This window comes from Paramormyrops kingsleyae, chromosome 16 (assembly GCF_048594095.1).
Source record: "Paramormyrops kingsleyae isolate MSU_618 chromosome 16, PKINGS_0.4, whole genome shotgun sequence".
In the NCBI taxonomy this organism is placed as follows: domain Eukaryota; kingdom Metazoa; phylum Chordata; class Actinopteri; order Osteoglossiformes; family Mormyridae; genus Paramormyrops; species Paramormyrops kingsleyae.
The window spans coordinates 21570888-21587867 of record NC_132812.1 but is presented as its reverse complement, the minus strand read 5'-3'; the positions used below and the strand labels follow the sequence as shown (position 1 = coordinate 21587867).

The 16980-nt window shown below is 44.9% G+C and overlaps 1 protein-coding gene and 1 pseudogene across 2 annotated transcripts; both read right to left on the bottom strand.

Annotated features, from left to right (window-relative positions):
- Positions 1-653: 653 nt before the first annotated feature.
- On the bottom strand, positions 654-2568 carry LOC140578698 (serine/threonine-protein kinase pim-1-like; annotated as a pseudogene).
- A 7213-nt stretch (positions 2569-9781) lies between these two features.
- Positions 9782-12869, bottom strand: LOC140578813 (serine/threonine-protein kinase pim-1-like). Of its 2 annotated transcripts, XM_072700788.1 has the most exons (8): positions 12519-12854; positions 12021-12115; positions 11833-11877; positions 11371-11749; positions 10993-11169; positions 10779-10899; positions 10591-10646; positions 9782-10225 (listed from the first exon to the last, which is right to left on the bottom strand). In XM_072700788.1, exons 1-6 carry the CDS (start codon positions 12697-12699, stop codon positions 10802-10804), a joined length of 975 nt encoding a protein of 324 aa, XP_072556889.1. In that variant the 5' UTR covers positions 12700-12854; the 3' UTR covers positions 9782-10225; positions 10591-10646; positions 10779-10801. The 2 variants fall into 2 exon arrangements, with proteins under 2 accessions (XP_072556889.1, XP_072556890.1); XM_072700789.1 differs by lacking the exon at positions 10779-10899 and having other exon boundaries at positions 12519-12869.
- Positions 12870-16980: the final 4111 nt, after the last annotated feature.

The following is a 16980-nucleotide window of genomic DNA, read 5'->3' as shown; positions in this document are numbered from 1 at the left end:
GAAACGTTTTAAGTGAACTGTTACCCAACTGGGTGACACCAGTTAGTAACAGCAATGACCGAGTCACGGCTTTGTTCCCCAGACAAGTATGTAATATTGGATCATTTTCCACAATAAATCAACAAAGACGACATTAAATGAAAAACACTTGTAAAAAGCATGTGTATAAGTACATCTTTGAGTGATCAGCATTATTTAAGATGGCTGATGTCAGAGCACACTGTGATGTTTATGCCTTCTGTCCCTGTGTCTAGATGCCGCTATCCTGCACTTACTGTCTTATGGCACACGTCACATCAGTCTTCTGCAAAAGAAAGTATGAGGGCACTGAAAAGAAAGCTGTGCTCAGGAACCAACAGGAACTGGTTATGAGCTACCTTGACGTAAAGCAGCTGCTACATCATCTGTATGTTTTGTTTTCCTATTATTTTTAAATGAAAGATTAGCAAACATTTCTAGAGGTAGAGGTACTTTTTGCAGTGACCCTGGTCAGCAGTGCCGAAACCAAGGGTGCAGCTCGATCTGCTCCATGGTAAGGCGATCTGCTGCCTTCCGCTTCAAGCACTGCCTAATTAGGTTGCGGCAGTCTGTGAGAGAATACATTGTCAGAGTCACATAGTCATAATGCAGCACTCCCTTTTGGGGGACTCGAGTCACGGGACAAAAAGTAAGCTGCTCATCAGGAGAGACCGATGGAGGAAATTTAATGTGGCCTCAATGGCTGCCCTCTTGGTGGGGAAGGGCAGGTAGCCACACACCAGCTGGAATAATGTCACCCCCAGAGACCACACCGTGCAGGGGCCAGCTCGGTATTTCTGGCTAAGGAACCACTCTGGGGGAGTGTAGTCCTCTGTCCCTGGAAGAACAAGGTGAAGTTTTTCATACAGCTGGGTATTTTTACTGAAGTGAGTCAGGTTAGGACCCCAGAATACAAATCCAGTTCCTATACTGGGAGTTTCATCACAAATCCAGACTTCTTGATCACTAGGTTACCCACTACCTGCTACTAAAACCTGGGTTAATTTAACAGACTTTTAATCAGCCTCTCTCACTAACCTGCAAATTCGGTGTAGACTGAATCCCTCCAAATGTCTCCACAGCTAAAATCTATCAGTTTTACCTGTAGAGACTGTATTTGGATGAGGAGGTTTTCTGGTTTCAGGTCTCGATGAAGCACATTATGTTTCTCGCAGTGGCTCAAGGCCTGGAGCACTTGCGCCACCACGTGTCTGGCCAGATCCTCTGACAGGAACCCTCCCTTTGACAAGCAGAATTGGAAGAGATCCTGGCAGGGATCTGGCCTTTCCAGAATCATAATGTAGTCATCCAGCCTGTCAAACCAATCAAGGAGCTTCAGCACGTCAGTGCACGATTTCTCAGTGCCTTCCACTGCCTTGCCTCAGAGGATAAGTTTCTAAAGCAAAGAACAACAATGGTTCCTTTACGAACGGTCGGCAAGGGTTATGAGCTACCTTGACGTAAAGCAGCTGCTACATCATCTGTATGTTTTGTTTTCCTATTATTTTTCAATGAAAGATTAGCAAACATTTCTAGAGGTAGAGGTACTTTTTGCAGTGACCCTGGTCAGCAGTGCCGAAACCAAGGGTGCAGCTCGATCTGCTCCATGGTAAGGCGATCTGCTGCCTTCCGCTTCAAGCACTGCCTAATTAGGTTGCGGCAGTCTGTGAGAGAATACATTGTCAGAGTCACATAGTCATAATGCAGCACTCCCTTTTGGGGGACTCGAGTCACGGGACAAAAAGTAAGCTGCTCATCAGGAGAGACCGATGGAGGAAATTTAATGTGGCCTCAATGGCTGCCCTCTTGGTGGGGAAGGGCAGGTAGCCACACACCAGCTGGAATAATGTCACCCCCAGAGACCACACCGTGCAGGGGCCAGCTCGGTATTTCTGGCTAAGGAACCACTCTGGGGGAGTGTAGTCCTCTGTCCCTGGAAGAACAAGGTGAAATTTTTTCATACAGCTGGGTATTTTTACTGAAGTGAGTCAGGTTAGGACCCCAGAATACAAATCCAGCTCCCATACTGGGAGTCTGATCACAAATCCAGACTTCTTGATCACTAGGTTACCCACTACCTGCTACTAAAACCTGGGTTAATTTAACAGACTTTTAATCAGCCTCTCTCACTAACCTGCAAATTCGGTGTAGACCGAATCCCTCCAAATGTCTCCACAGCCAAAATCAATCAATTTTACATGTAGAGACTGCATTTGTATGAGGTTTTCTGGTTTCAGGTCTCGATGAAGCACATTATATTTCTGGCAGTGGCGCAAGGCCTGGAGCACTTACGCAACCACGTGTCTGGCCAGATCCTCTGACAGGAACCCTCCCTTTCACAAGCAGAATTGGAAGAGATCCTGGCAGGGATCTGGCCTTTCCAGAATCATAATGTACTCATCGAGCCCTTCAAACCAGTCAAGGAGCTTCAGCACGTTTGCACACGATGTCTCGGGGCTAACGTGCATCATCAGCGCCACCTCCAGCGGGATGGGGTCATCAAGTCCAGGCTATGAATGGGAGGGCAGAACGTACATATATTTAGGCAGAAATTCATGCAAATAAACCCAGCTCCATTGATGAAAACACTTACCACTTTTAGCTCCTCCTCGTCCCTTTTCACATGTTTTATAGCCACCTAGTAGGGGAAAAATCACAAATTTAATGTAGTACATTTTGAGGAGGTGTCACCTTTTATAAATGTCTGTGACAGGCGTGATAAGATGGATCTCTGGAGAGATATTACTATGCATATTGCGACAACACCATTTGGTGACTTACTGGGAAGCTGTCGCTCTTTCGAGTTTCGGCATACACCGACCCAAAACCACCCTGTCCGAGCAGCACCCCCTGGTGGTACAGGTCTTCCAGTCGGTCTACAACATTAGGCAGATAAACTTGAAAAAAAGAATCCATGCAGCACATTCTCTATGATAACACACATGCAGAAACTTCACTCTTAACTTTAAGTAGCATGCATTCAACATGCAGCACATTCTCTATAACACACATGCAGAAACGTCACTGTTAACATTAAAATTTTATTACTGCATGCCTACCCTGGACTTGGGCCAGTTTATTCAGTATTATCATTAGTTTGCCTTTAAGATGCTGCAGTCAGAATAAGCTTGGTTTCAGAACCATCTCGGCTACGGTATCAAATCAGTCTGATTTCAAGTTTGTTCCAGAACATTCAGTCAATTAATGCATTTGTTTATTTAATCTGTACCTCCTGGACAGTGTTCACATGTGTCCTTGAAGCAAGCTTTATTAGAGTATTATTACATCGCTTTATTTGTTGTAATTCTCTTTCTCTATCACTTTGAGACAATCGTCTTTTCATTCAAACCTTTGCAGGGTCTTTTGAAACTGAAAACAACGCACCACCGCTAGTTGCTTTGGTGTTCTGTTCTTTTGTTCTTCCATACTCTGGTCTTCCGTACTCGGTTCTTTCTTCTTCGGTACTGTCTCTCCTTCTTTTCCTTGGAGAGACACCTCATCGAAATGGAGTGGGGCTGTTTGGTACCCATTTTACCTTTAGAATAATTTAAAAGTTAAAATGCTACATTCTCTGAAGTATGCAAAGAGGGTCCAGTATGTCAGTGCACTCTTGACTTGGCTTTCCCACTAAAGACCGACTACTGGTAAATATAGTTATAAAAATAAAGATAACAATAACATTTTACTATAGTTTTTTTGTGTGTAAATTTTCAGTTTCTTTTTTTTTTTGTTTAAAAAATATTTTACCACTCTGGTTGCAGTGCAGCTCAGAAAATGTAATCATCATAATGTAATCAACTGAGTATGTATCTGCACCTTATGTTAACCTCAAAGTTTCAGTTAGCTATTTTATGTTAGCTCTGGTTGTATGAATATCCACCTCAGTTAGTGTTGCAGTTTATCACGATGTTGAAGGACAAATATATTATCAACCCTTTAGGCAGACAATGTGCAACAAGCTGAAGCTGCCAAGGTTTGCTACTGAAGGGAAGGGATTCGCCTGAGTTCACAGCTGAGTATTTTAAAAATACCAAGTAGAGATGGTCGCACCACAATTATGTTCAGCCAAGGGACCAAACAGTAAAAGAAATGACTGACCTAGGGGTGTGGATCAAGGGAGAAAATGATTGTGAATGGTTGAGGGAATGATGATGCTTAAGTGACAAGATGTTGTTAAACGATAAGAAAATGTGTAAAAATTGGTGTGAAACAGTACTGGACATGCAAGTGTCTGGCCTTGGTTGTAGCCTCATTGTTGCAATAAAGACTGAATTTGCATCTTCACAAGCGGCTTCTGATTTCTGATTTGGCGGAGAAGGAAAACCCACAACAAAATCACTTTATTTGTCACGTCGCTCGACAGTTGGTGAAGTACAGGTGAGTGAAAAAATTGGTCTTGTGTGATCACATAATTAACGGATCACGTGACCAGAGGTTGTTGGTGGTGTAAAGCTTATGTAATGATGTTTGAAATATTGCACAAATGTGTATATTTTCTACACAGTGAATTTTCATTCATAATATGAATGTGAATCTAAGCAATCGAATCTGGGCCGCTTTTAGCTGTAGTTTTGTTCGGCTTTAATGGACATGCAGCTCCGCCCACAAGGATATCCAGCACAGATTCGCTGAGGCAAAAACTCGGGTTTGGGAGGAGTTTGGTGAGGCCATGGAAAACGACTTCCAGGCGGCTTCGAGGCAATTCTGGTCCACCATCCGACGGCTCTGGGTGGGAAAGCGGTGCAACATCAACACTGTTTATGGTGGGGATGGGGTGCTGCTGACCTCAACCCGAGACGTTTTGGGTCGGTGGAAGGAGTTCTTCGAAGACCTCCTCAATCCCACCGACACGCCTTCCAATGTGGAAGCAGTGTATGGGGGCTTGGGTGTGGACTCCCCTATCTCGGGGGTGGAGGTCATTGAGGTGGTTAAAAAGCTCCTCAGTGGCTGAGGCCCGGGGGTGGATGAGATCTGCCCGGAGTTCCTTAAGGCTCTGGATGCTGTGGGGCTGTCCTGGTTGACACGCATCTGCAGCATCGCGTGGACATGGGGGGCAGTGCCTCTGGATTGGCAGACCAGGGTGGTGGTCTCCCTCTTTAAGAAGGGGGAACATAGGGTGTGCTCCAACTATAGGGGGATCACACTCCTCAGCCTCCCTGGTAAGGTCTATTCGGGGGTTCTGGAGAGGAGGGTCTGCCGGATTGTTGAACCTCGGATTCAGGAGGAGCAGTGTGGTTTTCTCCCCGGCTGTGGAACAGTGGACCAGCTCTATACTCTCTGTTCTGGAGGGTTCATGGGAGTTTGCCCAACCAGTCTACATGTGTTTTGTGGACTTGGAGAAGGCATTCGACCGTGTCCCTCGGGGAGTCCTGTGGGGGGTGCTCCGGGAGTATGGGGTGCCGGGCTTCCTTTTAAGGGCTGTTCAGTCCCTGTATGACCGGTGCCAGAGTCTGGTCTGCATGGGCGGCAATAAGTCGGACTTGTTTCCGGTGAGGGTTGGACTCCGTCAGGGCTGCCCTTTGTCACTGATTCTGTTCATAGTTTTTATGGACAGAATTTCTAGGTGAAGCCACGGCGTTGAGGGTGTCCGGTTTGGTGACCTCAGGATTAGGTCTCTGCTTTTTGCAGATGATGTGGTCCTGTTGGCCTCATCGGACCGTGACCTTCAGCTCTCGCTGGGACAGTTCGCAGCCGAGTGTGAAGCGGCTGGGATGAGAATCAGCACCTCCAAATCCGAGACCATGGTCCTCAGCCGGAAAAGGGTAGAATGCTCTCTCCGGGTCGGGGATGTGGTCCTTCCCCAAGTGGAGGAGTTTAAGTATCTCGGGGTCTTGTTCAGGAGTGGGGGGACGATGGAGCGGGAGATCAACAAGCGGATCGGTGCGGCGTCCGCAGTGATGCGGGCGCTGCATCAGTCTGTCATAGTAAAGAAAGAGCTGAGCCAAAAGGCGAAGCTCTTGATTTACCAGTCGATCTACGTTTCTACCCTCACCTATGATCACGAGCTGTGGGTAGTGACCGAAAGATAGAGATCGCGAGTGCAAGCGGCCGAAATGAGTTTCCTTGGCAGGGTGGCTGGGCTCTCCCTTAGAGATAGGGTAAGGAGCTCGGTCATTTGGGAGGGACTCAGAGTAGAGTCACTGCTCCTCCACATTGAGAGGAGTCACATGAGGTGGCTCGGGCATCTGATTAGGATGCCTCCTGGACGCCTCCCTGGTGAGGTGTTCCGGGCATGTCCCACTGGGAGGAGGCCCCGGGGAAGACCCAGGACACGCTGGAGGGACTATGTCTCTCGGCTGGCCTGGGAACGCCTCGGGATTCCCCAGAGGAGCTGGATGAAGTGGCCGGGGAGAGGGAGGTCTGGGTATCCCTGCTGAGACTGCTGCCCCCGCAACCCGACCTCGGATAAGCGGGAGATAATGGATGGATGGATGGATACATTGATTAACACTTCACGTTTAGTATTACAGTCATAGTCAAGCACTGCTACACAGTATGGTGGTGTACTGGAACCAGATGTCCCAGGACACATGAGTAAAGTAAGATTGAATGTTGCTTTTACTCTTTCAATAACAGTTAAAATAGGCATTGTTATCTTAATAAGTCATTGATAAGAAAATTGTCAAGCAACTAAATTAAAAATTGGTATGGGCTACTCTTTCCCTTTCAGTGACTAACATGTGTAATGCTTTTTACTGTATTAAAAGTAATACACTTTAGGTGACTTGAGTATAAACCATAAGGAACTTAAACATATTAGACTGACACCACAGATACTCATTTGGATGGAGAAACTTGCAGGGGCTTTCAGGAACCATCCTGATACCTTTTAATTTATTCCTGGAGAGTTCAAATATGTGACATGGAAAAAGAAGAATAATGATTGCCTCAATATATGACTGATTCCATAAGTTGTGATTGCTATGTGCCGTATTAAAAGTGTAACTGTAGAGATCAGAAGGTTTCTGAACAATGATTGTTGCTATACCCATTCTAATTTTTGTACAATAGTCTGTATAGAATCTCTGAGCAATTACACAAGTAACTCTGGTCTATTAATAGGTTAAAGAACTGTGGTCCAAGAAGCCATACAACACTGTGGTAGCCAGTCTTGACAACAGGGCCATGTTCATCATCCGTTACACAGATTTTCTTTTGCTCAACCCTAACAACAGGCTTGTTGGAGAGGTATGCTCCAAGGATCATGCTCAAACACAATGATTGCTCTAACTGTTCAACTGCAGATATTAGTAATATGTCCATTGTTTACCAATAGACCATAGATTTCTACCTCCACCTAATGAAGAAGGAGCTGGACCTGGAAAATAATGTCCTTGTCATGGACCACTTCTTGACTGGGGCAATTTTAGAGAGCAGACAAGATATTCAAAAGAAGCATCTGTTGAAAAAGGTAAGTGTGAAAGTTAGTGTATGTGAACAGTATATTTAATACATATCACCATATCTTCCATGTCAGACTTTGTGAGACTTCATGTGGAATACAAGGCATGAATACATAGTCAATTTCCACCCAAACCTTATTTCTATAAAGCAACATAGATGGATGTAAGATATCTGCATGTAATCACAGTACACAATACTACATATACAAAACAAAATCACTGCATTTGTATTTTGGTGATACTTGCCAGCCATTTAAACTCTGAGAACTGTGTTTATATTCCCAGGTATGTCTGGAAACATGTGAGACTATAATCGGTGCATGGAATCTTCATCACAATCACTGGGTTCTTATGGTAAGAAGACAGTTGTGTAAACAAAATGTGCATTTCTTAATTACATGTATTTATAAAGGGTTATACGGTAGAATTACTCAACCACAAAATGCTTTATTTCATCTCCACTTTAGAACCTAAATGCCAACACACACATTGTGGTGCTTCTGGATTCACAGAAGAACAATGAGATGGTGGAATCAAAAGTAGCTGCTGACTGCTTTAGGTAATGGACAGTAACTAAAAACGGGGTTGCGGGTTCAAATCATACCTCCAGCATTGCCATCGGGTCCCTGAGCAAGACCCTGAACCCCAAGCAGCTCCAGGGAGACTATTTGTGGAAGTAGCTCTGGATAGTAGCATCTGCTAAATTCTGTATATGTAAGACTAGATGGTCAAATAGAAAAGTCACACTAAAAGTCCTACATTCTGTTCTCTTCCAAATAAAACTGTCCAAATTTTCCAGCAACTTTTTTACCGTACGCGATGAGCGACTTAAGAAACAGGAGCTGTGTGGGGAAAAAATGTAAAGCAGCCACAGTTGCACACACATTACAAAAAGACAGCTTTAGTTGTGGGGTCTTTGTAACGGAAGTGAGTATTTGTACCACAAGGATGTTTCCGTACCAATACAACTTTCATTTAATGTGATGAAAGGTTCAATTGTTGAATAACCCCAAGTAAACCTTTGTCAACAAATGGACAAGCAGTTTATCGACCACTTTCCTCGAGTACCCAATTACATCTTCATTCCAGGTGACATCAAACAATGCCGCGAGACTTTGGCGATGGAAATACTCAGTGGTTGAAGTACACTGCAAGTAGTGCCCTTATGTTCTCTGTCCTCAAGCAAGAACCATATCTACACTATCCTTGACCTGATGTTATTGTTGGCTTGCAAGCTGTACCTTTAACATCTCCACTGCTGCGTGCGCTCCACCTGTGTTGGTACCACAGCCTTAAGGACGATATTTTGGCAATGTTTTGGCGGGAGCTTCGGGGAGGGTGTGTATTGCTGGAGGGCGGCCTTTTGTTTGATTGATGTGAGGGATGGGGGGTGCTGGGTGGTGCGGAGTTTTGGGTGATTGTCACATGCAGTGGGGAGTGGAGAGGATGTCTAGCGCCGTGGAATGTGTCGCCGCGAACTCAAGTGGCGGGCTTCTCTCCTGTTTGACTTCTCGGTTGAGCGTGAAGTGGAGTGTAGATGAAGCAGTGTAGGTGCCGAACGTTGGGCTCTTCTTGGTGTTATTGCTTTGGGTGTAGACGGTGATCGGTGGTGTGGGGGGTGGTCTCATGTCGGCTGTCATGGGGGCGCCGATCTCAAATGTACCTTGCTTTGTTTGACCCTAACAACCCATTGAATGACATGGTGAAAATCTGACTATAGGTTATATGAGTCCAGTTGCTTTCACCTCAAGCTTACAGTTTACTGTGTGTGGCTCAGCAGAACATGTGCATGGTATACCTATGGTTTGTGCTTATTTGGCTTAATAAACTTTGATATGACATGATGAAATGGCCTCACCTTCAACAGGACCTCATATTAGTGTTACACATATATTAAGATTAGGATTGTTTTCCTTGTACCACAATATAAGTAGCCCTTCACGCTGCCCTGACCCATCTGGAGCAGCAGGGGAGCTACGCCAGACTGCTTTTTGTGGACTTCAGCTCGGCGTTTAATACCATCCTCCCACAACGACTGGTGTCTAAACTGGCAGACTTGGGACTTCCATCACCTACCTGCAGTTGGATACTGGACTTTCTGTCAGGTCGCTCCCAGAGGGTCAGACTCGGTTCCCACACCTCTCCTGCTCTCAGTCTCAACACCAGGTGTGCTCAGTCCACTCTTGTTGTAGAGTGGCAACCAATGTGACGTTTCCATAATAGTACAGATATTTCATACGAGTGCTTGCAAGGTGTACAGTAGCTTTACTTATATGAGAAAATTGAATCAGATAACACAAAGACAGTTCGATAGTGCTTGGATATGAGATCTACAAAAATTACAACAAAATACTGACATGTTTGGTGAGACACATTTTTATTTATTGATATATTACGATTTATTTTATTCATCAGCTTTCAAAAGCTTATTTGAAGCTTTCGCATGTCTAGGATAGTCATGATAACAAATCCAACATGCTCCCGTGAGATGTCAAGTCAAGTATCTGGGCTATCTTTTTTCACCAGTTCTGAATAATGAGCTCATGGGCAGCATCATAGGTTGCCGGGTCAGTTGAGGTTGGGGGGCGCTCACTGCGGGGCTCATCTTCAACGGTGAAATGCCCAGTCTTGAAACGCGATATCCAGGTTTTGACAGTGCAGTATGAAGGACACTTCTCCCCCCGTGTTTGTGACATCTCAGTGTGAATGTCCTTTGCTGATTTTCGCCGGAGAAACAAAAACTTGATGGCCCGTAACTCCCACGACGTGAAACTTGCTTGTGCCTCTGCCATCACAGCTTCTCACTAAAAGAGAAAACAGTTTTATGAATTGCAAAGACCTGATATTTGCACAGTTACATACTAAGATATTAGCCTGACATATGCCCCCACACTCATTTTTCTATTTCAACTGGAAGGGGGCAAAGTCAGGAACTTCTCAGTACCCCCTTGTATAACACACTTTTCTTTTTATTAATGAGTTAATACCATTTACAAGTAGCAAAAGGGAGCCTTATTGTAAAGTGGCATGTACATCTTTATTTCAGTGACAGATCAGCATTATTTAAGATGGCTGATGTCAGAGCACACTGTGATGTTTATGCCATCTGTCTCTGTGTACCCTCTCATGGTGGACACAGGAGTGAGAGACAATGTCCATTTTCTCTTACCTGCCCCAAGACTGATCAGTGCCTTCCACTGCCTTGCCTCAAAGGATGTTACGTTTCTAAAGCAAAGAACAACAATGGTTCCTTTACGAACGGTCGGCGAGGGTTATGAGCTACCTTGATGTAATGCAGCTGCTACATCATCTGTATGTTTTGTTTTCCTATTATTTTTAAATGAAAGATTAGCGAACCTTTCTAGAGGCAGAGACCCTGGTCAGCAGTGCTGAAGCCAAGGATGCAGCTTGATCTGCTGCATGGTAAGGCGATCTGCTGCCTTTCGCTTCAGGCACTGCCTAATCAGGTTGCGGCAGTCTGTGAGAGAATACATTGTCAGAGTCACATAGTCATAATGCAACACTCCCTTTTGGGGGACTCGAGTCACGGGACAAAAAGTAAGCTGCTCACCAGGAGAGACCGACGGGGGAAATTTAATGCGGCCTCGAATGGCTGCCCTCTTGGTGGGGAAGGGCAGGTAGCCACACACTAGCTGGTACAAGGTCACCCCCAGAGACCACACCGTGCAGGGGCCAGCTCTGTATTTTTGGCTAAGGAACCACTCTGGGGGAGTGTAGTCCTCTGTCCCTGGAAGAACAAGGTGAAATTTTTTCATACAGCTGGGTATTTTTACTGAAGTGAGTCAGGTTAGGACCCCAGAATACAAATCCAGCTCCCATACTGGGAGTCTGATCACAAATCCAGACTTCTTGATCACTAGGTTACCCACTACCTGCTACTAAATCCTGGGTTAATTTAACAGACTTTTAATCAGCCTCTCTCACTAACCTGCAAATTCGGTGTACACCGAATCCCTCCAAATGTCTCCACAGCCAAAATCTATTAATTTGACCTGTAGAGACTGCAATTCTATGAGGAGGTTCTCTGGTTTGAGGTCTCGATGTAGTACATTATGTTTCTCGCAGTGGCGCAAGGCCTGGAGCACTTGCGCCACCACGTGTCTGGCCAGATCCTCTGACAGGAACCCTCCCTTTGACCTGCAGAACTGGAAGAGATCCTGGCAGGGATCTGGCCTTTCCAGAATCATAATGTACTCATCGAGCCCCTCAAACCAGTCAAGGAGCTTCAGCACGTTAGCACACGATGTCTCGTGGCTAACGTGCATCATCAGCGCCACCTCCAGCGGGATGGGGTCATCAAGTCCAGGCTATGAATGGGAGGGCAGAACGTACATATATTTAGGCAGAAATTCATGCAAATAACCCCAGCTCCATTGATGAAAACACTTACCACTTTTAGCTCCTCCTCGTCCCTTGTCACATATTTTATGGCCACCTAGAAGGGGAAAAATCACAAATTTAATGTAGTACATTTTGAGGAGGTGTCACCTTTTATAAATGTCTGTGACAGGCGTGATAAGATGGATCTCTGGAGAGATATTACTATGCATATTGCGACAACACCATTTGGTGACTTACTGGGAGGCCGTCGCTCTTTCGAGTTCCGGCATAGACCGACCCAAAACCACCCTGTCCCAGCAGCACCCCCTGGTGGTACAGGTCTTCCAGTCGGTCTACAACATTAGACAGATAAACTTGAAAAAAAGAATCCATGCAGCACATTCTCTATGATAACACACATGCAGAAACTTCACTGTTAACTTTAAGTAGCATGCATTCAACATGCATCACATTTATTCAGTATTATCATTAGTTTGCCTAAAAGATGCTGCAGTCAGAATAAGCTTGGTTTCAAAACCATCTCAGCTACAGTATGAAATCAGTCTGGTTTCAAGTTTGTCCCAAAACATTCACAGTTTTAATCAATCAATCAATCAATCAATGCATTTATTTAATCTGTACGTCCCAGACAGTGTTCATAACTGTTCTTGCAGCAAGCTTTATTAAGGAATATTATTACATAGCATTTTTGTTGTAATTCTCATTCATCAAAGACAATCATCTTTTCATTCAAACCTTTGCAGGGTCTCCTGAAACCGCAGTCGCCGGCGCCACCGCAAGACGCTTCAGTACTATGATCTTTGGTACTGTGGTCTGCCGTGCTCAGCTCGTCAGTACTTTCATACTCGGGGCTCGCTCTCATTCTCTTCCTTGGAGGCTCCTCGTCGCAATCGGAGTGGGGCCTTTTGGTAGCCATTTTTTCTCTAGAATACCTTAAGAGTTAAAATGCTACGTTCTCCAAAGAAAGCAAAGAGGTCCTTTACCAAGCCAAGCAGGATGCAAATGATTGTGATGTGGCTGTGCAGTTGCTTATATATGTGACCAACATTTGCGTCCCGTAGCCTAGATTCTAGAACCTTACGCAAAACGGGCTGCAGCCCAGAGACCCCACCCGCGTCAGTAATATTTAAAAATAAATAAGGCGTTTGAAAAATATTATTTATCGGTGAATTTGCAGATTCTCGCGCTGTCATGATTGGGTTTCCTGCGACTTCCCCCCACAGTCCAGAAACAGGCTAAGGTGAATTGGTGACGTCATGTTGTCCGTATAGGTGTGAAGGCGTGTGTGAATGGTGTGTGTCCCCGTCGAAGGATTGGCGTCCCTTCCTGGGTTACTACTTGCCTCGGGGATATTGAAAATGGATAGATGGATGGATAATTATTATTTATCCATTCTCTAATAAGTTGTGTTTTATTCGTTCTGAAGCTGAAAGTATTTCCACCAAGTACACCGTAAATGACGGAGTGGCAAGGAGTCTGCCATTGCCATCTTGTTCGGTGACAAATACAATTAGGAAAACACTGAGCCGACACGAAATCCAGTCTTAAGTGTCTTGGACGGTCACACACGGTGTGGCACGTTTGTGAGAAATGTAACAAAAATGCAAGAAAATGAAAAAAGCGAACAAGAGCTGGTCACCACACGACAGTCCTCTTGCGCTGTATGGAAATATTTCCTATTCCCGAGACAATACGGTGCAAAAACAAGCGATTTGTCGGCACTGCCTCGTGCCTGTTGGTACAACTGGCGGCAACAGCTCCCAACTTATTATACAAAATTCCGTTAGAGTTAATCAGAATATCAGTGCACTATTGACTTGCCTTTGTCACTATAAAGACAGACTCTGCTGGTAAATAATAACAAGATACCATGAACAACAGCAACTTTTGACTATAGTGTTGTTTTGTGTGTATGTTTTCAGTTTCTTTTGTTTTAAAAATATTACACCACTCTGGTTCCAGTGGAGCACATAAGTTTCTTGCATTATTTTGCCTGGATTGCCTTCAACTCCGTAATGACTGTCATGATCATTTCCAATTGTGATGTGAAATCACTTTATTTGTCTCGTCACTTGACAGTTGGTATGGTACAGGTGAGTGAGAAAAAATGTTGGCAAGTGCACTACAGCAGTGACAAACTACTGCAAATAAAAACAAATACGGTGGAAACCGCCAATAGTGATCACGGTTATAGTGATTAACCTCTTATATGATCTAAAACGCTTCGGGACGCAATCATTTCTGTACAAATAGCCACTGTTTAAATAATTCGCTTTAGCAATGAAGTAGTGCGCTTACTGCGCTATTTTTTTAAATACATGACATCATATGGAAAAATGAAAACTACAGTACTTCTTTTATTTTCTTTACATTACTTTGATAGGTCTATTTTGCCTTGAGGTAACCCGTCTGCTTCTGGGTAGCTTCCTGAGGCTAATGCTGCGTGCACAGAGAGTAGTGTTCTCTCAATGACAAATAGGCTATATAGACTCATCGAAGCTTATGACAAATTGCCAAAAACGAGCCAACGAGATGCGGCAGCGGAATTACATACAGTACTTTGAAAAGCCTTTGAAGCAGCTTGCTTTATTTTGAAAGAGTCAATAAATTTCAGTGAACAGTGACGCTGTCCGTTTAAATAACTGATACTTTATTGATCCCCGTGGGGAAATTGTTTTTACGCCTCCCTCAACTTGCTCTTTGAAGAGTAAGTTGTCCGCAAAGGGCAGTCACCTGTTGGGGCGCCCAGGGAGCTGGGGGTTAAGGGCCTTGCTCAAGGACTCACAGACGGGCTGAGGCTCGGTTTGAACCGGCAACCTTGTAATTACAGGTACACAGGCTTCGCCCACTGAGCCACACGCTGCCCCCATTATTATTACCGCATATTCATAAAATAAATCTACAAATGTCAATTAGATGATTGTACAAAACGCCCTCAGGCTGTTATAAGGATTTGGTGACAGAAACTCTTGTTATTTAGTTAAACTTCATTAAATCAGTTATGACACTATTCGGGTGCAGCCATTAGTTTATTTGTTTCCATGGTTGCACGTGGGGCACACGGTGCGAATTTAGTTGCAGTCTCCTGCATCCCCCCCCCTCATATTAATATTATTAAGGATAACTGCGTGTCTAACTGGCAGTTAATTTCTGTAGTGTGCGTAAATGACCGAAGGTGAGAGAAATAGGCCTATTATGTCTGGTTGCATTTATGTTTACAGCGTCATTATACTGTATGCAAGGTTAACTTTAGGATTTCTCTGCAGTCCTTCTGTTTAAATAACTAGTGAAGTAATTAGTGAATGCCTTATTCGCTTCTATCGTGTTGCAATGTGTAACTGAATGTTGAATTATATATGTAGGCTACATATGCATATAATCAGAATCAGAATCAGAATCAGAATCGGGTTTATTGCCAAGTACGTTCACACATACAAGGAATTTGCTTTGGTGGTTGGTGCCAGAGATGTGGAGGTAGATATATCAGCATATAAATATATAACATAAATAAAATGTACATGGGGTATGTTCAGGGTGGAATATATACATATGTAACATACTTGTGTTAGGATGGGGAAATGGGATTTGAGTGAGTGTTCCTGGCCTTATTGATGAGGCGGGCCGCGGTGGGAAAGAAACTGTTCTTATGCCGTGATGTTTTGGTCCCAATGGACCGCAACCTTCTGCCAGAGGGAAGAGTCCGAAGGAGTTTGTGACCAGGGTGAGAGGAATCGGCCATAATCCTTCCTGCTCTTTTCAGAGCCCTGGACTCGTACAGGTCCTGTAGAGGTGAAAGGTTGCAGCCGATTGTCTTCTCAGCGGAGTGAATGATGCGCTGTAGTCTGCTCTTGTCCTTAGCAGTGGCAGCAGGGTACCAGACAGTGATGGAGGTGGTGAGAATGGACTCAATGATGGCAGTGTAGAAGTGCACCATCATAGACTTAGGCAGACTGAACTTCTTCAGCTGCCTTAGGAAGAACATTCTCTGTTGGGCTTTTTTAGTGAGAGAACAGGTGTTCATCTCCCACTTAAGGTCCTTGCTGATCGTGGTGCCCAGAAAGCGGAAGTACTCCACAGCGGTGACTGGTGAGCCGAGCAGGGAGATGGGTAGAGGTGGGGCAGAGCTTCTCCTGAAGTCCACAGTCATCTCAACTGTCTTCAGGGAGTTGAGCTCAAGGTTATTCCCGTTGCACCAGGACACCAGGTGATCAATCTCCTGCCTATAGGCAGACTCGTCCCCATCAGAGATGAGTCCGATGAGGGTGGTGTCATCTGCAAATTTCAGGAGCTTGACAGACGGGTGGGTGGAGGTGCAGCTGTTGGTGTAGAGGGAGAATAGGAGGGGAGAAAGGACGCAGCCTTGCGGCGATCCGGTGCTGATGGTCTGGGAGATAGAAATATTCTTTCCCATCTTCACGTGTTGCTTCCTGTTGGTCAGGAAGTCTGTGATCCATCTGCAGGTGGAGTCGGGTACATGAAGGTCGGAGAGCTTGTCGTGCAGGAGGTTTGGGATGATGGTGTTGAAGGCGGAGCTAAAATCCACAAAAAGGATTCTAACGTATGTTCCTGGGGAGTCAAGGTGCTGGAGCATGAAGTGTAGGGCCATGTTGACAGCATCGTCTACAGATCTGTTGGCTCTGTAGGGAAACTGCATGGGGTCCAGCAGGTGGTCAGTGGTGGCTTTGAGGTGGCGGAGTACGAGGCGCTCAAAGGACTTCATAACTACAGGCGTCAAAGCAATGGGTCTGTAGTCATTTAGTAAATGTCCTGTGTTATTGTCGCGAATGGGCAGAGTTGATAATTGTACAATGTGTTATGTATCATGTGGTGCAGTGCTGTGTCTATATAAGTAATCTGTCGTGGATATGGATTGTGATGTGAAGAGAAAGGTCGCTATGTTTCATTTGTGATTTGAAAACTGAGAGTGTTATGAGTAGTTCGCTGCGAGTGCACTCTAACGATCCTCTGTTTACTTTAGACCACACACACCTGTAGAAAACCCCTGTGTCATGCGCGCGAGAACTGGATAAGGGATGTTGCGCCTGAGTTAAGCAATAAAGATTCTCCAGGATCCTGAAGTGGTGCTCTAGCCGACTCTGCAGAATATGCACAACTTGAATCAGACCCAGCGCCCTGGGAGAGTGACCCCTATCGTAGTCTCCACTACAGTGGTATTGTGGCTGAGATATAAAGACAA